Source organism: Eutrema salsugineum, unplaced genomic scaffold (assembly GCF_000478725.1).
Source record: "Eutrema salsugineum unplaced genomic scaffold, Eutsalg1_0 scaffold_2, whole genome shotgun sequence".
Classification (NCBI taxonomy): Eukaryota; Viridiplantae; Streptophyta; class Magnoliopsida; order Brassicales; family Brassicaceae; genus Eutrema; species Eutrema salsugineum.
In genome coordinates, this window is record NW_006256829.1 from 8,580,176 (window position 1) to 8,603,395 (window position 23,220).

Genomic DNA, 23,220 nt, shown 5'->3' on the forward strand with positions numbered 1-23,220 from the left:
AGTCAAGAAAAAGTCTAATTAAACTCGTCTGATTATATGTTTCATAATTTGTTAGGATAAAATCTAGTCTTATAATCTTTTAAGTTTGTAAAACAGACTTAATGAGAGAGGTTTTTTTTCCAATTATCCAACAAAGGTAATGAAGCAAATTCCACTTTTGCAATAATTGGACAATGTTTTACCTTTATAAAACAAACTTAATGAGAGAGAGATTTTTGTCCAATTCCATAAAGATATGAAGCAGAACATAATTGTATAAATCACTAGTTTGCGAAAAAATACACAATAATTTCTTTTTTACTCGCGTATCAATCAAACTTCTTTTTTTTTTTTGCGTACGCATGGTAAAATAGAATACAGTTATTACTACAGGAGAAAGTTATTTTTCTTTTGAGGATGTCGCAAGTCATCAAATTTATGGAATCTTTAACGACATTGAGAAGTTGTGAGTTCCAATTAAAAATCTCAAAGAAAAAAACAAACCGAAATCAAGGCGTGACATAGGATTGATAATAGTTTGGAGCCGAGAGGCAGAAGTAACAGCCTCGTCTTGGAAAATGTGCCTAGACAACCTTGATTTTGAGAATGTGGATATTTGAATGAAAGTGATGCAAGTGTTCTGACTTGTGCAGTTAAAAGATGAAGCAAGCTGGGCCAAGTCTGCAGTGCAGAGCTTACATGTGACATCTTTGGCAAAGAGCAAAAGACATTTTCGACCTTCGTTTGTTTGTTTGCAGCGAACAACGAGCTCTTTACTAAAAGAGCACTTTCCTTTTGCGTATCAATTTGTATTCTCTTTATAAATGGTATAACTTTGGTAAGTCTAATATCAAAGGAAACGAAACATAACAGCGTTTTAGATATATGTTCCCACACAAATGATCCAGGTACTTACATTTTATGTCCAGGCCTAAACCAAACTATACTATTTGAGTAAGATTCAGCAGAGTTTATCATTTTAACTCTTCAAGTGTGAAGATAGTTAGCAGCCATCATCAGCTCCAAAGTCAGTTCAGGCTCGATGTGGAACTCTGTCTCTTTGCCTCTGTAAGACAAAAGACGACTATAAGAAGAAGAAAAATAGATTTGAGACAGCAGAGTACTGAAAGAGGTAAACTGATTCGCGTATTATAATCCGTCAGCTAGAAAACAGCTATAGTGTGTTCTTAAAGCAGGATGGCTTAAAACATTACATTCCCTAATACCGCAATCGCTATAAACTCCTAATGGTGAAATCTACCTGAGAGATGAATGATATGAGAGATGGTAAAGAGTTGGCAGTGAATCTATTTTCTAGGGGATATTCTTCTTGCTGAATTATCCACCAAGTGAAACTTAGACAACGATTAGATTCTGACAAAAGACAACTAGAGGCTGCAATGCCATGTCCTAGAGATCAAAGTAGATAAAGAGTTGAAAATTGAGATAGGTAATCGAAAAATTTCTCTAAACCGAACTATCCACTAAGTGAAACTTAGATAGCTACAAATGGTGATTAGATTCTGACTATGTTAAAACAGACTACGAGAGGCTATACAATGACGTGTTCTAAAGATCAATTAGAGAAAGAGGTCCAAGTGAGAATAGATAATGGACCTTGAGTATTGAAGAGACCAATAGAAGTACTGGCAGATCTTCTCTAAAATTGTGGTGCTGATATCAGGGAAAGTCACGACACCGTCTTTCGATTCCGAAAAACCACCTGCCGCAATAAAAAAACAACAGAGTTTCTTCCTCTGCATCTAAAACAGAGAGATTCTTGAAATCTACTTTCGACATCTTAATATGGTAAACACTCAATGCACTACTGCAAGATCATTTCTTTTTCCATGCCCTATAAAATTCGAGGTCAATAACTACATTCTCACTTTCTCATCCATTGATTTGAGAAAGATCTCATGAAAAATGAAAAGAAAAAACTTATGATTCGGATTTGCTTCCTCGTTAAAATCGGATGATTCAATTACGCAATTGAATTTCCAATTGAGCATAGTCTCTCGTAAAATTTCGCTCAAACGGATGTAGATTCATAACCAAATTAGATAAATTTGACAGATTAAATCAAAATCAAGTAAGATCCCAAGAACAGAATCGGGATTACGATCACTAATCTTCCAGCTACATAAAAGAGAGAGAAAAAAAAAAGGAAATCAGAGAAAAGAGGAAAAACCTGGAGAAGTGAGCATGCTTCGGATGGTCTGAGAAACCATGGCGGCTTCCCTGTCGATGACGAACTCGAAACCCTCCATGCTTATCAACTTCACCGTCTCCCTCATCTTCGTCGTCGTCGCCTCTCTCTCTCCCTGCGTCGGCTTTGGCTTCCTCTGTTCTCTACCGCGCGTGACTTTAACTCGCGGATTTAATCCCAAAAACTAGTAATCGGTTTTGGAAGCAGGCCCACGATTTGGCCCACTATAAATACCCTATTCGGCCTTTTTGCTTTGCTACCTGCAACAAATATTATAAAGTAAAAGATTTATATTACGTCTAAACAAACAAATATGGAATATCAACACAAAAATTCTAAATTCCGCAACTATTTCCATGTTTTTCTTTCGGAGATTTGAGAAAGAGTACATTTAAAGAGAAAACACTCAAATATCCGTGAAAGGTATGTTATCAATAGTTGGAACAATCAGATTTTACATACAAAAGAAAACGATATGGTGAATTTGTTATGTTTAGTCACGAGATAAGAAGAAAAAAATTGGTATGAGTAATAAAAAATGATATTATCCTTTGTACTGATCCTTGAATGATCAATCAACAGAGCATCACCAACACATGCCAGAATGTAAAATATAGAAAATCATTAGACTAGAGAAAGACAATCATTTCAAAATACTTTGCCCACGTTTCTCATAGTAATTGGCTGGTAACCATGTAACATGACAGTCATTACGGTATGGGATTAGGCCCTTTTGTCATTATCTTTAAATACGCCGTCGTTTGTTCGTATCAACTATCAACTCAATATAATATATATACGAACATCATAGTCCATAGATACGTATATTATACGTATTTATTGTAAGAAGGGAAAACATTAAAACTCTTTTCCAGAATTTCCTCAATTGGCTCAAAATTTTCCATAATCGGAGAGTGTTTCCTTGAAGAGAAATCTCATCCTGAAGCAGATCTGAAGACGGTGAAATTCGCTTTTCAAGATTCATCCGCCATAATTGCAGGGAAATTAAAAAGGGTATGTTCATTTCGTTTCTGATTTGCTTTGGGCTCGGATTAATTTCGATGGATCCGTCGACTTTTTACTATGATGATATCGATGTTGTTTTTGTGAAGATCGCTTGTTGATTTCGAGGATGTTTATGTACAGGTCTTTTTCTTTTTGCTGAGGAAAAAAATGGCGCATAGAGTAGAACAGGATTACGATTATTTGTTCAAGATCGTGTTGATCGGTGATTCTGGTGTCGGGAAATCGAACATCTTGTCTAGATTCACTAGAAATGAGTTCTGCTTGGAGTCCAAGTCCACCATTGGTGTTGAATTCGCCACAAGAACTCTTCAGGTGATTCCAGTTTCTTATCTTTTGCCCAGCTTATCTATGTTTTAAAGCGAATTAACTTGGGAGAATGAACACAATGATGAGTCTCATCAGTGTCAGAGAAAATTGAACGAAATCTTGTTTCTGGGTGCGTCTGTGATCTTGCCATGTGTCAATTCAAGCTATATTTTCATTTTTCACGTGATCTCTATGTGTTAGGATCTGCCATTTGTGGTGTTTTTTTTTAGTCTTGTCTCTTTGTTGGCAACTAGTTTTAGCCCTAAACCCATGAGGTGTTTACTTCCTCTTTGATTGTTCCTTTTGGTTTCCTATCAGCTTCATGATCTCATCATTTGGTTGTGGAAAATTAAGGTCAATGATAGTTTCATATGATGCGACTGTGTTCTAATTTTGCTTTTTGAATCTTTTGTAGTTGCATCCTTAACATATGTTTCTTGGTCAGTCTAAAGGGCAAGACATAAGTGAAAGGTCCTGTGGTTTCTTAAGATTTGTATAGTTTAATGTTTGGTGCATTGTTATGACATTTGGTACGATTTTATTTTTGTTATCTGAGAGAGTTTTATATCTTAGATGTGTTGGCCATGAGTCATGATTAATGCTTTTGTTAATTTTTTATGTCAATGAATGAATGGTGGAGGGAGCCAATGGACAAAAATATTCCCGCAACTTGACCCCAAATAATTATTTTCCTTATAAGTCAACCCGCCATCCATCAAAAAGTCAACTCATAGAATATTAAGTTCCAGAAACAGCTATGATGCATAGTTACGTGCATATACATCAAGATGATTTTGTGAATGCCTTGGTCAGGCTCGTCTTTTATTTTTTAAAACATGTAATAGTTTCCTACAATCAGCAATCTGAAAGCTTGAAACCAAGTGCAGGGATGCTTCAGCTTCTGAGATCTAACCAGTTGCTATTATGTGTCTTTTGTGATTGTCTTACGGTTTATACAGGTTGAAGGAAAGACTGTTAAGGCTCAAATCTGGGACACTGCAGGTCAAGAGCGGTACAGAGCCATCACAAGCGCTTATTACAGAGGCGCAGTAGGTGCACTTCTTGTCTATGACATCACAAAAAGACAGACCTTTGACAATGTCTCGAGGTGGTTACGCGAGCTTAGAGACCATGCGGATTCCAACATTGTGATCATGATGGCTGGGAACAAATCAGATCTAAACCACTTGAGATCAGTTGCTGAGGAAGATGGTCAGACTCTAGCTGAGGCAGAAGGTCTCTCTTTCTTGGAGACATCTGCTCTTGAAGCCACCAATGTCGAGAAAGCATTTCAAACCGTGTTAACAGAGATTTACCACATCATCAGCAAAAAGGCGTTGGCTGCTCAAGAAGCAGAGGCTGCTAATTCCGCTATTCCTGGTCAAGGAACAACGATTAACGTTGATGACACATCTGGAGCCGCCAAAAGAGGTTGCTGCTCTACTTAATTGAAAAAAAAAAACTTATAAAAGCTTTTTCCTCCTCTTCAAAGCTTTTCGTTTTCTTTTGCTTATTCTTCTCTCTTTACTTTTCAAGTTTTGGCTGGTGATATATAACGATGCAAAACCGTGTAGAATACTTCTCTTCATTTACTTCGGTAGTTTGTCTAACCATTTGTGTTAGAGAAAAAAGAAACTAAAAAAACAAATGGGAAGAAAAGCTTGTTTGCATACTTCTCTTCTTTGTATCCCACCCTTAGTAAATATGAGGGACGAAATTTATAAATGAAAGATACCATGTATAAACAATATACATACCACCTGAACAATTTTTGATCGATTTTATCGTGTTAATAAAGCATACAAGAAGATGGCTTAATAAGACACCTAAGTCATGGCCGCAACAAAAGCCTAGCCCAAAAACTCCAGCTTAAACCAAAATAAATAAATAAAATATATATTAATAAGCTGCGTAAATCTAAGAACATTTTCATAGGGGTATCTCAATGGGTATTTCTTGGGTATTTCTTGGGTATTTCAACCTTAAAACCTATTAAAAAAAATTTCAAAAAAAAATGATGAAAACTTCTTGAGAACCTCTATCATTAGACACATATCAGTTTCTAAATAGTTCATGTTGCTAAATAGTTCGGTCAATTCATGTTGTGTGCTTTTTTGCTAATAATTAATATTTAGTAACTTTTGCTAACATAATACATAGAATAAAAATTACAAAAGAAAAAATTTCAGTTCATAGAATACTTTTATATATGAAACTTTGAAAAGTCATTGAAGTTTTGATTCAACGAACATTAAAATAAAATTTGATTTACTACAAAAACTTATTAAAACTCATTTATGAATTAATTTTTTTACACAATTAAACTGAAAACTGAACCAATATTCACATAGTAGACTGATTTTTTTACATATTTATTATTTTATATAGTTTTTGGATCATATGACATATTCTTGTACAATCATTTTTTTGCTCTGCTTAAAATCTATATTAGTTTAGGTACGACTCTAGTGACTCTGTGTATAGCTCTTACTAGAGCACATGCTTCATTGGTGAAAATAAGTGGAGGTGTCAGGGAACCTATCACGGAGGAGATGCTCATGAACGGTGTTGATAGAAGACATACAATCAGTGGTCGTGCAATAGACCATTTGGAAAACGCCATCCCTTCATGAAAAAACAAAATCATGTTGATGATATGATATGCATCACATACCCAAATTTCATAATTATGAAGATAATGAAGACTTCGAGAAGTTGGTCACAATCGACTGTTTGCCTAGTTACGACGATTTCGATGGAGACACGTAAGTATTTAGATTAATTAATCATTTTATATTTATAATTTGATATGAATTTTCAAGTATTTTAAATATGTGTAGGTAATATATTCACCTACTGTTGATTGTGAAGCAAGGAATCATGAAAGATTCCAAAGACAGTCTCTTGCTCACTGGGTATGGAGTGAAGATAAATGGTAATGACAGGATCGAATATTGGGAATTACAAATCTACTTTATATAATATAAAGTAAATCGTTATTATGGTTTATTTTGTGTGTGTGTGTGTGTTTAGGTCTGATCGTAGGAGAAAGAGATCTCGAGTGAAGCTACATGCATATCTGCACTAATTTCAACTCCTCTATATTGGATTGAACCAAAACGTTTTCAACATCTCATGAATGTTGTGTTAGTTTCTCTTAGTTTAGTTCTTGTTTTCTTTTCTTGGATTTATTAAGTGAAGCTACATGCATATCTGCAACTACATGCATGTATACTTTCAGATCCCCTTCTATTTTGAATTTGACCAAAACGCTTTCAACATTGATTTATCTGTTAATTTTTGTTTAATGTGGTAACTTAATTATTGATTAGTAATCTAATTGCTATATCAATTTGTGTGAGAGGAAAATATTTTTTAGGTGGTAGCTAGTTCAAAAAGGAAAATAAGAAATGACTGGAAACTATATTTTGATAGTGGCTACTACGATCAAATACCAGGTAAAGAACCGTTCTCTGCAAAAATTCATATTCATTGAAGAGCTAAACATAAAGATAGACGTAGGGGTGGGCGTTCGGTTAACCGAACCCGAACCGAACCGATATTTTCGGTTAATCGGTTGTTCGGTTCTCTTATTAAATATCCATTCGGTTATTTTGATGATTTCGGTTCGGTTCGGATCGGTTCGGATCGGTTCGGATTGTTATTATACAACCGATTATAATCCGAAAAAATTGGTGGTAATGGATGTTCGGTTTTTTTGTAAACCGAAAAAACCGAAACAATCAAAAAAACCGAAACAACCGAAAAAAAACGAAAAAACCGAAAATTATCCAATATATCCGAAATTCCAACTTCCAATCATACCAAGTCTAAACTCCAAATTCCAAACTTCAAAGAATGCATCTGATACCTATAAACATAAAAAAAAACAATGAGAATCATTCATCTTGAGAATATGAAATCAAGAGATCATGTATCTTATTAAAAAAAAAAGATGAGACTTACATTAATTTTTTAGTACTGATTCTTGAGAAGATGAGAAGATGAGAATCATTCATCTTGAGTCAAGTATCCTTGTAAATGAAATTCTGCATATACGAACAATGAAAAAAATACAACATTAGTAATTTAGAATGTTATAAGCTGAATAGACTAATGATGAAAATTACCTCTCATAAGCTTGTCCTCATTTTCAAATTCGGCCATGATTTGTTCTTTTGTAACCATATATCGAACTTCTTTGCATCGAAGGTCTTGTTTCAACCACTGCTCTGTGCACATTAAAACTTCAACCATATTGTGAGTTAGACAACTCCTATAAGGAGTAATGATCCTACCACATGTGCTAAAAGCACTCTCCGAAGCAACAGACGACACTTGCATTGCAAGAATATCTCTAGCAATTTCAGATAATATTGGGAACTTCATCGCATTGCGTCTCCACCAGTCTAGCACATCATATTCTGTTCCAACCATGATGTTCGGATTGTCAACAGGCTCCTTCAGATACCTATCTAGTTCATCTCTTGTATCATGAACTCTGGTCTCAGCAACCTTTTTCTTGTATATGGAGTCCATCCTTTCATATCCTAAACCAAGATCATCTTCACCAACTTCCATCCTATCTTGTGAGTGTCCTGAAGAGTGGGTTTGATTGGATTGAGAGGCTTGTGTTTGAGATGGCAGTTTATGCGCATATCTAAGACTGTACTCGTCAAACATTGCCCGCAGAACTATAAGAGTTGATTGACGAATCTCTTTTGCATCATAACTGCCTTCACCATACAATCTCTCAAAACACAAATCAGCCATATCCATCTTTTTCCTAGGATCAAATACTGAAGCTATAATCAACAGCTTATTCAAATCTTTCATCCCATCCCAATATTTATCAAACTTATCAAACATCACTTCAGCTTTATTCCTAAGCTCATCGTCTGGACTCTTTTTGAGGTTCATTAGCGCTTTCTCTATTGTCACTATTTCTCCATAACACTTGTATGCATTACAAGTTTCTGATGCCGAGAGAACCAAAGTAGAATCATAGAAAATCACCAAGAACTTAGCTAACCTATTAACTTTTTCCCAATCAGATTCCAAAGGAGGACCAACTCGTTTTTCCCCATTCACTAACTCGTCAAAGTACTCTAAGTACAACCGATCCTCTTTCTCCATCCGAGTGAAAGCTGGTCTATAAATAAGAGCCTTAAACAGCATGGTGTAAGTGGAATTCCATCTGGTTTTCATATCTAAAGGTAGACTTCCTCTTTTCAGCTTCCCAGAATCAACTCTTAGTTCAAAAGAGCTTTGCCTATTCGTATGGGATCTCACATAAACAACAGCATTACGAATGGCATCCACACTAGAATCTATTTTAGTTAACCCATCTTTCACAATCAAGTTTATGATGTGAGCTCAGCATCTGATATGCATGTAATCCCCATCCAACACAAACGCTTCAGGATTCAACAAGCTAAACTCACGGTGAAATTTCCTAAGGGCAGAACTATTAGCTGTTGCATTGTCAACAGATACACAGAATACTCTCTCTAAACCCCACTCAGCTAAGCATTCCAAAAGAACTCTTGAAATTGTCTGACCTTTGTGATCTGTGATGTGCTTGAACCCAATTATAAACTTCCTAAGCCTCCAAAATTCATCAACAAAATGTGCTGTGATAGCCATATAACTCGCACCTGTACAGCAAAAAAAAACCGATTATAAAGTTTTTTTTTTGCAAAAAAAGAACCAAAACCAATTTAAATATGAAAACAATACAAATGAAAATCATTACCTGTTGGCTGACAAGTCCAGATGTCAGTTGTTAGTGAAACTCGAACTCTGTTATCCTTGAAGTATTGTTGAAGAGTTTTCTTCTTTTCCACATACATTTGAACAATTTTCCTTGTTGATGTTCTTCTTGACCGAGGCTTATACAGTTTCACCTTCTGACAGAAATGTTTCCATGCATCACATTCTACAAAAGACAATGGCATCTCTCCAATCACAAGCATTTCATTAGTCGCTTCATGAAAAACATCATCTGGAACCTTGGCAAAGCCCAGACCACCAGTCGGAGTTATGACAGATTGACTGTGACCCTCTCTCGGACTTAAACCCTCTTGAAATGCATTGAAGTGCTTGCAGATGCCAAGATGACTTCTCAAATTAGAAGTCCCGGATGTTGTTGAGCAAGAGTAAAACTTCTGGCAATAGTTGCATGTGCATTTGTCTCGATTTTCTTTTGTTCTTGTGAAATGTTTCCAAACATCCGATCTTGGGTCAAGGAGCTTTTTATGTTTTTGTGGATCGGGATCTTTTCCTGAATCTGCCCTTTTTTGCTTGCCTCGACTGGTGTCCTCTTCTTGATCTTTATCAACATGGTCGTCAGTGTTTGTGTTATCAACAGGTGGTTCGGATGAAGAATCCATCTAAAAAAAACAGAGACAAATCAAGACAAAGACAATGAGAATCTTCTTTAAAGACAAATCCAAACAAAGACAAAGACAAAGACAGAGACAATACGGCAATACCTATAAACATTAAAAAAAAAAACAATGAGAGTCATTGTTAAAGACTCGTGTCATTACTTGTGTCAATGTATCTTATTCAAACAATCAAAGACATGTGGTGAGACCAAGTATAAGAAACCAAAGACACGTTATGGTCTTTGCACGTGAAGAAGAAAAAGAACATCACAACAATTTTAGCAACAAAAAAAGGAAAATAGATGATTACATCTGTGAATCGATGTTAATGGCTACTTCAAGCCCAAGTTCAAACAATCAAAGATGGATTAAGAACAGAGAACAAAAACCAGCAAAAGACAGAAATTAGACAACGACAAACTACAAAATTATGCTATCTAATTGAGATCAGACCTTTGTAATTATCATAATTGAGACCAAAATTTTGGAAGTTGTCGTTGATAAGTTCAACACAAACAAGCTAAACAAAATCGATTCAAACAAGCTATGAAGCTAAAGCAGATAAATAATTCAAACAAGCTAAAGCACATAAACAAAGCTTAAATTAAAACTTACCTGAGATCGATTTCTCGACGTCTCAGAAGGCAAAGGACCAGCTCGGTTTCGGGATTCTAGTTTGAGAGTAGAGATTTTGTCGATTGAAGTTGCAGAAAGGGGAAGATGAAGTATCGGTGGGCTTAAGATAATTTAGGGCTTGAGATTATTTGGTTTATTTCGGTTTAATTTTAGGTTTTAATTAATTCGGTTTATTTCGGTTATCAGTATAATAACCGATCCGAACCGAAAACCGAAAATTACCAGCTTTAAAAACCATTCGGATTTTAGCGACAACCGAACCCGAACCAAACCGAAAAAATTCGGTTCGGTTCGGTTGAATATTTCGGTTTCGGTTTTATTGCCCAGCCCTAGATAGACGTATCCGAGAATATTTTATATTAGATCGCTTAATGGGTAACTTTGAACAAAATAATCAGATTTCGAATGTGGATTATGGTTTCAATTTCTTTATGTTTTTTTATTATCCAACTATTTAATATTTCCTCTGTTCAGAATTATTTGATGTTTTAGAAGGTTTTTTTGTTCAGGATTATTTGATGTTTTCACTTTTTAATGCAAAATTTAATAAATTTTTATAGTTTTTGACCTTTTATATTCTTCAGATTGTCTTCTTATTGGCTGAATTATATTTAAATGGATTATAAATAATATTTTTAGTATAGGAAAAATAAAAATTAAATAAATCTTTAAATTGTGTGCAAAAACTTTAAACATCAAATGATTCTGAACAGAGGAAGTATATATAAATATCACCATAATTTCCTCTTTTATTTTTTCATAAACAAACGGCAAATGTAAGGATTAAAGGGGAGTGAAAGCAGTAAAAACTATCCAAAACTTACAAACTTAAAAACTACACCTCCCTTAAACTTCTCTATTCCTTGTTGGAAATGAATACTATTATTAAAATAAATAATCATAAGTGATGTGCTTATAGTGGGGACCAGAAAATCCATCCAAGATGGAAGAACACGGAGAGATAATCATAACATTATGCAGCAGAGAGTTGCATTATGCTATTATTATTGGAGAATTATTTTAATTTTTTTCTTTTGACAATAAGAATTATTTTAATTTTTAAAATTTCTATATAAAATGGACAATTAAATAATAAAATAACCCAAGGAAGAGGAACCCATTAACCTTCGATAAACTCACCCATCACAGAAAATTCGTTGGAAAGAAAAGAAAAACAAAAAAAGAGAGAAAATTTGGGGAAACAAAGGCGAAAACTTTTTGGTCCAAAGATCGAGAGACGATTTTCGAAATCAAATTTTTTGATTTCTTGGCGATCGATTATTGTCCGAAAGATTGAAACTTTGGTAGATAGAAGAGTTGTTGTCCGATCGTGGTTCTTGTTGAATGGCGCAACAAGGGCAGGGAAGCATGGACCCTGCCGTTCTCGATGACATCATTCGTCGTTTGTTGGATTACAGAAACCCTAAGCCTGGAACGAAGCAGGTGATGCTCAACGAGTCTGAGATCCGACAGCTCTGCACCGTCTCCAGAGAGATTTTCCTTCAACAGCCTAACCTCCTTGAGCTCGAAGCTCCAATCAAGATCTGCGGTAATCATTCTCTTTTCCGATTTCTATGTTTCCTTTTTGTTTTCTCGGTTATTCTGTTTTTGGGATCTGAAGTATTCGTGATTGTCTTTTTGTAGCTTTAGCTTCGTTTGCGTTTTTTCTTAGATCAGCTCCCAAAAATTGAAATTTTTGTTTATTGTTTTTCTTGTCTTGAGTGAGTTTTGTGAAACGTGAATTGGTTTAGACCAAGATTTGTTTGGTCAAATTATAGATAATCTTGAAAAGAATAAGAAACATGGTTGTGTGGATTTGTGGATTAGCTAAGAGATAGAGATGTTTAATCCATCATCTGATTGCAGCTGCTAAATTCAACAAAGATGTTTAAGGACACATAAAGATCATTGGATTGCTCTTAAATTTTGGGTGAGACCTCGTGAAAGGATAAATCATTGGACAACTTTTTTTTCGTTGAAGCTAATTGACCTATTAGCTGAGTATGGATCTTAGCTAATGATTATAACCTTAGGATGGATTTGTTTGTTTGGATGAACTCTGTTTTAGGAGATTCAATTTATGTGAACTCTGAGCTATGTTGATGTGTCTTATTTGTCTCTTAAATAATCTCGGATTTGTGGTGGTTTTGTTTGGTTTCAGGTGATATTCATGGACAGTACTCTGATCTATTGAGGCTGTTTGAGTATGGAGGCTTCCCTCCTACAGCTAACTATTTATTCTTAGGAGATTACGTGGACCGTGGGAAGCAGAGTTTGGAGACGATTTGTCTTCTGCTTGCCTACAAAATCAAATACCCCGAGAACTTTTTTCTTCTAAGAGGAAACCATGAATGTGCTTCTATTAACAGAATCTATGGATTCTATGATGAATGTAAACGTCGATTCAGTGTGAGACTCTGGAAAGTATTTACAGATTCTTTTAACTGTCTCCCCGTGGCTGCTGTAATAGACGATAAGATATTATGTATGCATGGTGGCCTTTCTCCCGATTTGACCAATGTGGAACAGATTAAGAACATTAAGCGACCAACCGATGTTCCAGACTCTGGTTTGCTCTGTGATCTGCTTTGGTCTGATCCAAGCAAAGATGTCAAAGGTTGGGGGATGAACGACCGTGGAGTCTCTTACACGTTTGGGCCTGACAAAGTTGCAGAGTTTCTAATAAAGAACGATATGGATCTAATCTGTCGTGCCCACCAGGTTGGTCTACTACACGATATTTCATGTTTATCTTTTACTAATGAAAACTTGTTTAGTTTCTAATGAAAGTCTGTCTCTTTTTCTTTCTTTTTTTCATGCAGGTGGTAGAGGATGGATATGAGTTCTTTGCCGATAGACAGCTTGTTACTATATTCTCTGCTCCAAACTACTGTGGTGAATTCGACAATGCTGGTGCAATGATGAGTGTTGATGAAAGTTTAATGTGCTCTTTCCAAATTCTTAAGCCTGCGGATCGGAGGCCCCGGTTCTTATGAAGAAAAGAGGTAGTTCAAGTACCTCTAAAACGGTTTCATGTCTTGTTTCGATGTCTCAGAGTCTCAGATTGCAATAGTGGTTCATCTGATATAGCGTAGTAAAGCCATCACATAGGCTAACTGATGTGCATTTCTCCTCAAATTGTTTAGATGATCACATCTTTTGCATTCATAAATTGTTTAAGGTTCGACTGAGTAAAGCAGAATTGCTTTCCTTTGTGTGCTAAAGTTTTGAACTTTATGACTCTGACTGAGCTTGGATCTGAGATTCTTTCATTTTGTATTTTGCAGTTAGAACCTCGCGGGAAAGAAGAGGAAATTGACGACATGAATGCGGGAGAGACATTTGAAGCTCCCTGAGACTTTGTCCAGCGGCCTTGCAGAAAGGCAAAAAAAAAAAAAAAAAAAAAAACACATTTTACATGTATTTGAACTCATTGCCATTTCTTTTCTCAAAACTTTATGTTCTTATGATCTTCCTCTTCTTCTCTGACTCTATTAGACAGTAAAAAAATATCTGCAAATTTTTATTCTTTTTCATCAACTGAATTCTGCAGTATTCTGACTCTCTCACATACATAAAGTATCTTCGGTTTCATCGATTCTTCACCACGCAAAGCCTAATTGAAAAACATATTATCTGCTTAGCTGTAGTTGTAGCTGCAAATTTCTTAGTAAATGGAGGGATTCTGCCGGACTAAATGGTGAATACAAGTTAATAATATCTTGATTGACTTAAAACTTAAATAAAAATAAAAACCTTAGTCTTCAGAAAACTCTGGGCACAAAAGAGGTTTCTAGTTTCATTTTGTAACTGTCAAACTCTGCACACGAGTGGATCCAAAAGCTTCTCTGTCAATATTCTTCCTGGATTTAGGGTTTTAAAACCAGCTGTGAGCTCATAATGCAATGTGGCAGTTACACTGCAATGTGTAGTAAGAGTAGCAGTTACACTGCAATTTGTAGTAGAGTCTTGGTTCCTCTGTTTAATTTATAGCCTCTCTGTTTTCTCTTCTTGCTATTCACAACAACAACACCAAAAAGAAAAAAAGATAAAAATGGAGTCTTTAGCAGTTACATTAGCTCTGGTGTTGTTAGTAACACAAGGAAGCATTGTTACCTTCTCTTTGGCCTCTCCTCCCTCTTCTCCAAATTTTCTATGTAAATGGTTTGGCTGCACATGGAAGAAGCCTCCGTTTAAATGGCGACCTTCATCGCCGCCGACCGAGACGTATCCGCCACCAACCGAAACCTATCCTCCGCCGGTACAGTATCAACCACCACCAACCGAAACGTACCCTCCTCCGGTACAGTATCAACCTCCACCAACCGAAACCTATCCTCCGCCGGTACAGTATCAACCTCCGCCGGTACAGTATCAACCTCCACCAATCGAAACGTATCCTCCGCCGGTAAAGTATCAACCTCCACCAATCAAAACGTATCCTCCGCCGGTACAGTGTCAACCGCCACCAACCGAAACGTATCCTCCGCCGGTTCATTATCCATCGCCGCCGAAGTATCGGCCGCCGTCATATCACCTAACACCTCCACCTTACGGTGGATACCCTCCGGCGGATCCGTAGTTAAATATTAAGAATCAAACAAAGACATGTTCGTCTATAAATGTATCTGTCCTAGTTAAAAACTGTCGTGTTTGTTTTAATCTTGATGATCAAATAAAGAACAAACTGTTCTGTTTTTGTTTTTTTTTTCTCTTTCTCGTTAATATGTCAAGGAAAATTCAAGCTTTGTATCTATTGAATGTTCCTCTGTTTCTTGAGGATCACACTGTTTCTACTTCATGAAGAAGAAGATGTTTAGAAAAGAAAAAAAATCATAACAGCATGTCAGCAACATAAACATAACAAAATTTCATGGTTTTGTTTAGTTTCGAATTTCCAGCCCCCATAAAAACATTTCTGTATTACTAAAAGGAAAACACAAAAAAGGAAATACCTTACTTCAATCTGGACCGTCCCTTATTATGAATCTGACGGTTCAAAGAGATCTACTTTTGAGCAGGTTTTATTTAACAAGCGCGTTGATTAATTTTCCGGTCAAAAACTGATTTTGATTAATAAGACATTAACTAGCCATAGAGGCAGAGCGAGAGCGAGAGAGAAAGAGAGAGCGAGATGTTCTTCCACATAGTATTGGAGCGGAACATGCAGTTGCATCCACGATTCTTTGGTCGAAACCTTCGTGAAAATCTCGTCTCTAAGCTCATGAAAGATGTCGAGGGCACTTGCAGGTTTCTTACCCTTTTTCAAAATCACCAATTCGGGAATGGTTCTTCTTTTCTGTTGAATGATTTATGAAAGTGGAAATCGGAAAACCCTCTTCTTCAATCCTTCATCTTGTTTCTAGGGCTCGGCCTCGTTTTCTTACAAACCTTCAAATTCAATTGCATCTTTTTTTCGAAACCCTAAGCTCAGTCTCGTCCAATTGATTAGGATTTAATAAAAGAAAAACAAATATTGGCTGTTTGAGTGAAACCAATTCGAAGGAAAAATCGTTCCTTTAGCTCAATTGGAGTATTGTCTGCTTCTTGTTTGTTTAAAGTCTGTGTTTTTTTTTCCAGCTAGAGAAGTTTGCAGAATTTGTTCAAAGAGTTTGGTTTTTTTCGGTCTCTAAGTTAGTATCTTTCTTAGGATTAAGATATAGATTCATCCATCGCAGCTCACTTAGATGCCTGCTTGCCAGTCTCAGATCCAGTATCTTGTTCCTCGATTTGTACTTGATACTATAATTGAATTCTTTTTTCTTTAGCATAGTTTGGTTAGGCTGTTGGTTTAGTATGGAAAAAATGCTTATGAGCTTATTTAAGTGGATGAAATCGATGGACTGTTTGAGTATCTTCTACAGTGCAAGTGATTGTGATTAAGTGGATGAAATCAGAGAAACTCTCATTCTACTTATCTATTGCTTGTGCTTAAGTTCTTTGTTTTAGGCTTTTAGCAAGTAGTTAATCTTGTGAAATTTGTATCGAGAAAGATTTTGCTTTTGAGGCATCTAGCTAGTCCTTCTTTGGATTTAACATGTGCAACTCATCACTGCAGTTTCATATTAATGTTTTGCCTTTTTGTTGCGTTGGTTTGGACAGTGGCCGACATGGGTTTGTAGTGGCGATAACTGGAATAGAAAGCGTAGGAAAAGGATTGATCCGAGATGGGACTGGTTTTGTCACATTTCCAGTTAAATACCAATGCGTCGTTTTTAGACCTTTCAAAGGCGAGATTTTAGAAGCTGTTGTCACTTTGGTCAATAAGGTATATATATATATATATATCTATAGCTTCGTGTGTAGGTCAATGTCTTTAGTGACAAGCCAGTCTATAAAGTTATGGAAATTTCTAAATGTATCACAGATGGGTTTCTTCGCCGAAGCTGGCCCTGTTCAGATTTTTGTCTCCAAGCATGTAAGCTTATGATCTTACATCTTGATTTTGACCTCTGTCTCTTCTTCTTTTATTTGGTTCTATGTGTGACTCTTCTTCTTCTCCTCTTTTGAATCACTGCAGTTGATTCCAGATGATATGGAGTTTCAGGCTGGAGACATGCCTCACTATACCACATCAGATGGATCAGTGTGTTTCTTTCTCAATTTGTGATTTCCAACAGTATTATTGGTGTTCAATAAACCCAATCTCCCAATGCTGCCTACAGGTTAAGATCCAGAAGGAATGTGAAGTGAGACTAAAGATTATTGGAACAAGAGTCGATGCCACTGAAATCGTATGCACCATTTCCATAACTCTGATCAGAATGCAACATATAGTTTGATTTCACCGGTTCTTGGCTGTGGTCTTTAATCTTATCGGTTTTATGCATTTGCTTTGATTTTGCAGTTTTGTGTGGGTACCATCAAAGACGACTTTTTGGGAGTCATTAACGATCCTGCATCAACCGCATAAGCAAAGTTTCAGGCCAATTTCGATTTTGTTCTGTTTATCCGGAATGATTGGAGCCATGTATTAACTTAATAAATTTGGAAGTTTAGTCAATTTTGTTCTTGTTCATTATTGATATTTTTGCTATTTGACGTGCCTCTTTTCGGTTAGTGATTTTGTCCAACCAATCGGGTTTTCTTTTGCAGTTAAACCACCCAAGTATCGTTTTTTTATTATTCAGGACGGATCTTGGGTAAACGCTATTTGTTTTAATAAACGGTACTAATTCTAAATGTGGAATTAAGCTAAAAATTGGATAGTTTAGTGATGAAGTCAAAAGTGTAGAGGATCTAATAAGGCTTGAACATTTCTCTCCTCTTGAATTCTTATTTGGTAAAACTAATAAATAGTATACATTTGATAAATTTATGGAAAAACACATTTGAAAAAATCATCGATTTCTTCTCCCCGTACATCACCTAATAGGATTTGTTTTTTTGGTCAAGACCTCTTTGACTATTGAGTTCATTGCCATATCAACAAATACATGTACTATTTTTGTGAGCATTGACCCTTGAAAGTTTTAGCCAAATCTGTAGAGGGAACTGATGTTTATCACACAAAGGAAACAAAACAAAACAAAAAGTTTTAGCCAAATAGACTAATTAATCTTTTCCAACTTGAAAGTTTTTTCAAATTTTCATGAACCCATCTAAACGTGGAAATGCAATTCTTTAATATTCTTGACTAGATTGAAACTAAACCCCTAGTTTCCATATTGTTCATGACAATGAAGTTATGGTAATTATAAAATCTGTAACACATTCCTCCTCAGTAACAATCCCAAATTTTGACTCTCTTGTTTAGAGTTTCTAACAAGAGTTTCAAAAAAAAATGACTAAGTTTTCTACATATCTTTTCTTAATCTGTTTAGCATTCATGTTCACCAGCGATGTATCTGCAGATGATAATAGACAGGCAAGTTCAAGTTTTTGCTCTGTTTTTGTGAGATGCCCATATGAATAAATTAAACACCTTATAATAACTCTCTATATATATGTATGAGTATATATATATATATATATGCAGGTGTACATTGTGTACATGGGAACACTTCCTGAGGATGAATACTCACCTCCATCTCACCATCTCAAAATGCTCCAAAAACTTGTTGGCTCTAAGTACGTAAAATTCAACTTTTAAAGTTCCATATTTATAATAGTTTGCATATGTAATAAATGTAAGAGAATAAAGATTGTTACAATATACTCTTTTTGTTGTTTCTGGTTCTTCCTTCAGTTATGCCTCGACTTTGTTAATTAGAAGCTATACTAGGAGTTTCAATGGCTTCGCTGCCAAACTATCTCAAGCGGAGAGTCAGAAACTGGAAAGTGAGTACTTCATAAATCTTAAATTTCTTAGAAAAAAAAAAATCATATACTTCAGAAAATTCATCCCCAAAAGATATAACCTTTGCTGCCATTTATTATTGTGCAGATATGGCAGAGGTAGTTTCTGTGTTTCCAAGCAAGATTCATGAACTGACGACAACAAGATCATGGGATTTTGTCGGATTTGGTGAGAGTGCGAAACGAGATAGTGTGAAAGAAAGTGATATTGTCGTCGGAGTGTTTGACAGCGGAATCTGGCCGGAATCTGAGAGTTTCGACGACAAAGGTTTTGGTCCACCACCAAAGAAATGGAGAGGTTCTTGTAGAGGTGGACAGAACTTCACTTGCAACAAGTAAAATTCTATTCCAACCTTTTCTTATCAAACTAACTCGTTAGAAAGTTATATACAATTCAATGATATCATGCAATATTTGTTGTACTAACGTTGGTGTTATCTTTCTTGCGCCACAAGCAAACTCATCGGAGCTAGGTTTTATAACAAGTTTAGCGTGTCAGCAAGAGACGACGAAGGCCATGGGACCCACACGGCGTCAACGGCTGCCGGTAACGTGGTACAAGCCGCCAGCTTTTACGGTTTGGCTCAAGGCACGGCTCGTGGTGGAGTTCCTTCGGCGAGACTCGCTGCCTATAAAGTCTGCGTCAAGGACTTTGGCTGCAGCGACGTAGATATCCTCGCCGCGTTTGATGATGCCATCTCCGACGGAGTTGACGTCATCTCCATCTCCATCTCAAGAAACTTTGTCACCAGTTTGCTGAGCAATTCTGCGGCCATTGGTTCGTTTCACGCAATGTCTAGAGGGATTATCACGGTGGGCTCCGCCGGAAACTTTGGGCCTGAACAAGGGACGGTGGCAAATATATCACCGTGGATGGTAACCGTCGCGGCCAGCGCTACTGACCGGCGTTTCGTTGACAGAGTCGTTCTTGGTAACGGAAAAGCTCTAACGGTACGTTATCTGTTAGTGGCCCTCTAAAGCTTCTTTAGGTTTATCTGGATTGTACATCCCAAGTTCAGATTCAGTGGCAAAGTTCCAGAATCGTTGATACTCTGTTTCTGAAACAGGGCTTGTCAGTTAATCCAGCCAATTTCAATGGGACAAAGTTCCCGATCGTTTACGGCCAAAACGTATCAAGAAAATGTCCAGAGTCCCAAGCCAGGTGAGTAAGAAATATCCTCTTAGATTGTTCCATGATGGGATCGATTAATTAACAATAAAGTTGTCAATGAATCAAAATACATTAATGCTCTTAAGTGATGATGATCACAGTTATTGCGATAGTGGGTGTGTGGACAGAGACATGGTCAAAGGGAAGATTGTCCTCTGCGACAACTTCCAAGGAAACCAAGAGGCTTACTTAGCCGGAGCCACTGGAGCCATTGTTCAAAACACAGTGAGTGAAGATGTTGCCTTTGTGCTCCCATTTCCTGCCTCTTCTCTGGCCTCTGAGGACTATGAATCTATCAAGTCATACATCAAATCTGACGAGTAAGTAAAAGTAAGGGTAGAGCTGAGAATCGTAACAGTTTTCTCGTTCTGTCTTCAAATATTAAAAGACTGAATTTGTAGGAAACCACAAGCCGAGATACTTAGAACCGAAGAGGTAGTTGATAGAGAAGCTCCTTATGTTCCGTCGTTCTCTTCTCGCGGGCCAAGTTCCATTATTCAGAACCTATTGAAGGTAATGCAACCACAACAAATATAATATTGAACTTGTGTTGGTTCTATAACCGAAAGGTTGATATGCAGCCTGACGTAAGTGCACCTGGATTAGAGATTTTGGCTGCATTTTCTCCGATAGGTTCTCCTTCAAGCAACCCTGAGGACAAGAGAAGTGTGAAGTTTAGTGTACTGAGTGGCACATCCATGGCTTGCCCACATGTGTCAGGTGTAGCGGCCTATGTCAAGACTTTTCACCCCGACTGGTCTCCCTCGGCAATCAAATCCGCTATCATGACGACCGGTAATGTTCTTGCTTCTAGTTTCCTAAGTTTTTGAGGGATACATAAACTGAGAATTGTCATGGTATATTTGCAGCTACCCCCATGAACCTTACGAGGAACCCCGAGCAAGAATTTGCATATGGGTCGGGTCAAATTAACCCGACTAAAGCAAGCGACCCGGGACTTGTGTATGAAGTAGAGACAGAAGATTACCTCAAAATGTTATGTGCAGAAGGTTTTGATTCAGGGTTGCTCACAAAAATCTCAGGACAGAACATAAATTGTTCAGACAGAACAGAAGTGAAGGATCTTAATTACCCAACAATGACTGCCTTTTCCTCTGCTCTTGTTCCATTCAATATCACGTTTAGAAGAACCGTTACTAACGTTGGATTCCCAAACTCCACGTACAAGGCGAATGTAGCTCCTCTCCCATCGGAGATTCAGATCAGCGTAGAACCAGAAGTTCTGAAGTTCGGCTTCCTGAAGGAGACGAAATCTTTTGTTGTGACAATCTCTGGTAAAGGACTGAAAGATGGAAGTGTAGTAAGTTCGTCTTTGGTCTGGTCTGATGGGAGTCACAGTGTCAGAAGTCCAATAGTGGCTTACTCAATCAAGCCTCTTGGCTAATTTTTTTATTTTTTTCCCTTCAAACTATTCATCAAAAACAGAGAGAAGAAGAGACAAAGTTTTGAGGAATTGAGACATACTTGCCTGAGTACAATGTGTGTATGTGACTACAAATTATTAACATCCAGCAAACCCCTTAAACTATCCGGCTCATTCTATTCGAATCTAAGAATTCGATTCAGTTCTTGTAATCTCTTATAAATTGCTTCTTTCTCAGGGTGTGTTATATCGCCCACAAGGAACTCATGAATCTGATTGTCCACTTCGATAGTACTGCATCCTGGTTCCTTCTCAATCCCTGATTTTCTCATACTTCCTCTGATATCAGTACATTCTTTCCATTTCCCTGATGAAGCATAAATATTCGATAACAGAACGTACGTCCCAGAATCTGAACTCTCAGACTCGAACAGTCTCTTGGCGACTTTTTCACCGAGCTCCATGTTCCCATGGATCTTACAAGCACTCAAAAGAGCTCCTAACATGATATGATCCGGTTCTACAGGCATGTTTTCTACGAATCTGTACGCTTCCTCTAGTCGCCCAACTCGACCAAGAAGATCAACAATACATCCATAATGCTCAATTTGCGGTTCAACACTGAAAACTCTCGACATGGAATTAAAAACCTCAAGCCCTATATCCAACAAACCTCCGTGGCTACATGCGTTTAAAAGAGCAACCAAAGTCACCTGATTCGGCCTAAATCCTCTGTTCACCATATCCCGAAACTCCTTGATGGCTTCAAAGCTTTCCCCATGCATTGCTAGTCCAGATATCATAGTGTTATATGAAATGACATCTTTGTCTTGCATTCCCCTAAAAACCCGCTTTGCCTCATTGATATCACCACACCTAGAATACATATTGATCAGAGCATTGCCTACGAAACTACTAAGCTCCATCTTCTCGTTCTCGACATATGAATGTACCCATCTTCCGAGCTCCAACGCACCCAAATCCGAGCAAGCAGATAAAACACAAACAGCTGTGAATTCATTGGGACTAACCTTCTCCGTCTGCATTCTCCTGAAAAGCTCCAATGCTTTGTTCATCTCCCTGTTTCTAACCAAACCATCAATCATCGCAGTCCAGCAAATCGTATCTTTGATCTTGACATCTCGAAACAGCTCCAACGCCTCCTTGATATAACCATATTCAGAATAGCAATTTATCATGACCGTTGCTGCAACATGATCTCTCTTAGGCATTTCATCGAACATCTTCTTAGCATCGACCAAATCCCCAGATTTCCCGTAGATCTCCATCAGTTTTAACCCCACCGATCTGCTAGACCCGAACCCGAGTTTCAAAACCTGTGAATGGATCTCTCTGCACTGCTCCAAATCACAAGCTTTCAGAACTGAGGTGATCGCGTAGTTATCAGGCAGAACCGAATCGTGAATCATCCGGCGATACAACGAGGCTCCATCGGCGGAGCGACCAGATGACACGAAACCATCGATCATGGCGGTGTATAGATAGACATTAGGGTTTGATACGTAGCGGAACACGTCGTAGGCGTAGTCGACAGAATCGAGAGTGGAACAGATACGGATAAGTTCAAAAACAACGAAAGCATCTTGTCCGTGGAAGCTCCGAATGATCTTGGCGTGAATCGATGGGACTTGGGAAATGTTCTCGCAGTTACGTAGTAAGGAAATGAATGTTTTCCGGCGTGAGAGCCGGAGAGTGTTTGGCTCGAGATCACGCCGGAAAGCTGATGGCCCTCCGGTTGCTGCCACGGAAGAGATCATTTCCCGCTCAAATTGAAGAAGATTCTAAACCATCAGAATTTCGG

General features: G+C 37.3%; 7 protein-coding genes across 7 annotated transcripts; 5 read left to right on the forward strand and 2 right to left on the reverse strand.

The window, feature by feature from the left end:
- Positions 1 to 802: 802 nt before the first annotated feature.
- Positions 803 to 2,369, reverse strand: LOC18017973 (elongin-C). The gene is made up of 3 exons (XM_006400931.2): positions 2,171 to 2,369; positions 1,597 to 1,702; positions 803 to 1,045 (listed from the first exon to the last, which is right to left on the reverse strand). Exons 1-3 carry the CDS (start codon positions 2,274 to 2,276, stop codon positions 967 to 969), a joined length of 291 nt encoding a protein of 96 aa, XP_006400994.1. The 5' UTR covers positions 2,277 to 2,369; the 3' UTR covers positions 803 to 966.
- Positions 2,370 to 3,012: 643 nt separating this feature from the next.
- LOC18017974 (ras-related protein RABA2d) lies at positions 3,013 to 5,096 on the forward strand. Its single transcript, XM_006400932.2, has 3 exons — positions 3,013 to 3,202; positions 3,335 to 3,526; positions 4,480 to 5,096. The coding sequence occupies exons 2-3, from the start codon at positions 3,362 to 3,364 to the stop codon at positions 4,966 to 4,968; spliced, it is 654 nt and encodes a 217-aa protein (XP_006400995.1). The 5' UTR covers positions 3,013 to 3,202; positions 3,335 to 3,361; the 3' UTR covers positions 4,969 to 5,096.
- Positions 5,097 to 11,669: 6,573 nt separating this feature from the next.
- LOC18017975 (serine/threonine-protein phosphatase PP1 isozyme 2) lies at positions 11,670 to 14,100 on the forward strand. The gene is made up of 4 exons (XM_006400933.2): positions 11,670 to 12,094; positions 12,707 to 13,266; positions 13,368 to 13,550; positions 13,833 to 14,100. The coding sequence occupies exons 1-3, from the start codon at positions 11,890 to 11,892 to the stop codon at positions 13,539 to 13,541; spliced, it is 939 nt and encodes a 312-aa protein (XP_006400996.1). The 5' UTR covers positions 11,670 to 11,889; the 3' UTR covers positions 13,542 to 13,550; positions 13,833 to 14,100.
- A 499-nt stretch (positions 14,101 to 14,599) lies between these two features.
- LOC112086829 (extensin) lies at positions 14,600 to 15,127 on the forward strand. The gene has a single exon (XM_024156785.1). It carries the CDS (start codon positions 14,600 to 14,602, stop codon positions 15,125 to 15,127), a length of 528 nt encoding a protein of 175 aa, XP_024012553.1.
- A 469-nt stretch (positions 15,128 to 15,596) lies between these two features.
- Positions 15,597 to 17,622, forward strand: LOC18017976 (DNA-directed RNA polymerase II subunit 7). Its single transcript, XM_006400935.2, has 6 exons — positions 15,597 to 15,795; positions 16,648 to 16,813; positions 16,913 to 16,963; positions 17,066 to 17,131; positions 17,211 to 17,279; positions 17,393 to 17,622. The coding sequence occupies exons 1-6, from the start codon at positions 15,680 to 15,682 to the stop codon at positions 17,456 to 17,458; spliced, it is 534 nt and encodes a 177-aa protein (XP_006400998.1). The 5' UTR covers positions 15,597 to 15,679; the 3' UTR covers positions 17,459 to 17,622.
- Positions 17,623 to 18,523: 901 nt separating this feature from the next.
- Positions 18,524 to 21,419, forward strand: LOC18017977 (subtilisin-like protease SBT4.3). Its single transcript, XM_006400936.2, has 9 exons — positions 18,524 to 18,615; positions 18,734 to 18,825; positions 18,932 to 19,178; positions 19,299 to 19,794; positions 19,911 to 20,005; positions 20,116 to 20,334; positions 20,416 to 20,527; positions 20,596 to 20,809; positions 20,884 to 21,419. Exons 1-9 carry the CDS (start codon positions 18,539 to 18,541, stop codon positions 21,417 to 21,419), a joined length of 2,088 nt encoding a protein of 695 aa, XP_006400999.1. The 5' UTR covers positions 18,524 to 18,538.
- A 62-nt stretch (positions 21,420 to 21,481) lies between these two features.
- On the reverse strand, positions 21,482 to 23,176 carry LOC18017978 (putative pentatricopeptide repeat-containing protein At5g59200, chloroplastic). The gene has a single exon (XM_006400937.2). The coding sequence runs from the start codon at positions 23,174 to 23,176 to the stop codon at positions 21,575 to 21,577; it is 1,602 nt and encodes a 533-aa protein (XP_006401000.1). The 3' UTR covers positions 21,482 to 21,574.
- Positions 23,177 to 23,220: the final 44 nt, after the last annotated feature.

Excerpts from the sequence above, each read along its gene's own strand:
- LOC18017973 (XM_006400931.2), bottom strand. The coding sequence starts at position 2,276 with ATGAGGGAGACGGTGAAGTTGATAAGCATGGAGGGTTTCGAGTTCGTC. Across the intron at positions 1,703-2,170 it reads AAGCATGCTCACTTCTCCAG|GTGGTTTTTCGGAATCGAAA; the intron begins GTTTTTCCTCTT and ends TTATTGCGGCAG. Across the intron at positions 1,046-1,596 it reads TGGTCTCTTCAATACTCAAG|AGGCAAAGAGACAGAGTTCC; the intron begins GTCCATTATCTA and ends TTTGTCTTACAG.
- LOC18017974 (XM_006400932.2), top strand. The coding sequence starts at position 3,362 with ATGGCGCATAGAGTAGAACAGGATTACGATTATTTGTTCAAGATCGTG. Across the intron at positions 3,527-4,479 it reads TCGCCACAAGAACTCTTCAG|GTTGAAGGAAAGACTGTTAA; the intron begins GTGATTCCAGTT and ends CGGTTTATACAG.
- LOC18017975 (XM_006400933.2), top strand. The coding sequence starts at position 11,890 with ATGGCGCAACAAGGGCAGGGAAGCATGGACCCTGCCGTTCTCGATGAC. Across the intron at positions 12,095-12,706 it reads AGCTCCAATCAAGATCTGCG|GTGATATTCATGGACAGTAC; the intron begins GTAATCATTCTC and ends GTTTGGTTTCAG. Across the intron at positions 13,267-13,367 it reads TAATCTGTCGTGCCCACCAG|GTGGTAGAGGATGGATATGA; the intron begins GTTGGTCTACTA and ends TTTTTCATGCAG.
- LOC112086829 (XM_024156785.1), top strand. The coding sequence starts at position 14,600 with ATGGAGTCTTTAGCAGTTACATTAGCTCTGGTGTTGTTAGTAACACAA.
- LOC18017976 (XM_006400935.2), top strand. The coding sequence starts at position 15,680 with ATGTTCTTCCACATAGTATTGGAGCGGAACATGCAGTTGCATCCACGA. Across the intron at positions 15,796-16,647 it reads GATGTCGAGGGCACTTGCAG|TGGCCGACATGGGTTTGTAG; the intron begins GTTTCTTACCCT and ends TGGTTTGGACAG. Across the intron at positions 16,964-17,065 it reads AGATTTTTGTCTCCAAGCAT|TTGATTCCAGATGATATGGA; the intron begins GTAAGCTTATGA and ends GAATCACTGCAG.
- LOC18017977 (XM_006400936.2), top strand. The coding sequence starts at position 18,539 with ATGGGAACACTTCCTGAGGATGAATACTCACCTCCATCTCACCATCTC. Across the intron at positions 19,179-19,298 it reads CAGAACTTCACTTGCAACAA|CAAACTCATCGGAGCTAGGT; the intron begins GTAAAATTCTAT and ends TTGCGCCACAAG. Across the intron at positions 20,335-20,415 it reads TCATACATCAAATCTGACGA|GAAACCACAAGCCGAGATAC; the intron begins GTAAGTAAAAGT and ends CTGAATTTGTAG.
- LOC18017978 (XM_006400937.2), bottom strand. The coding sequence starts at position 23,176 with ATGATCTCTTCCGTGGCAGCAACCGGAGGGCCATCAGCTTTCCGGCGT.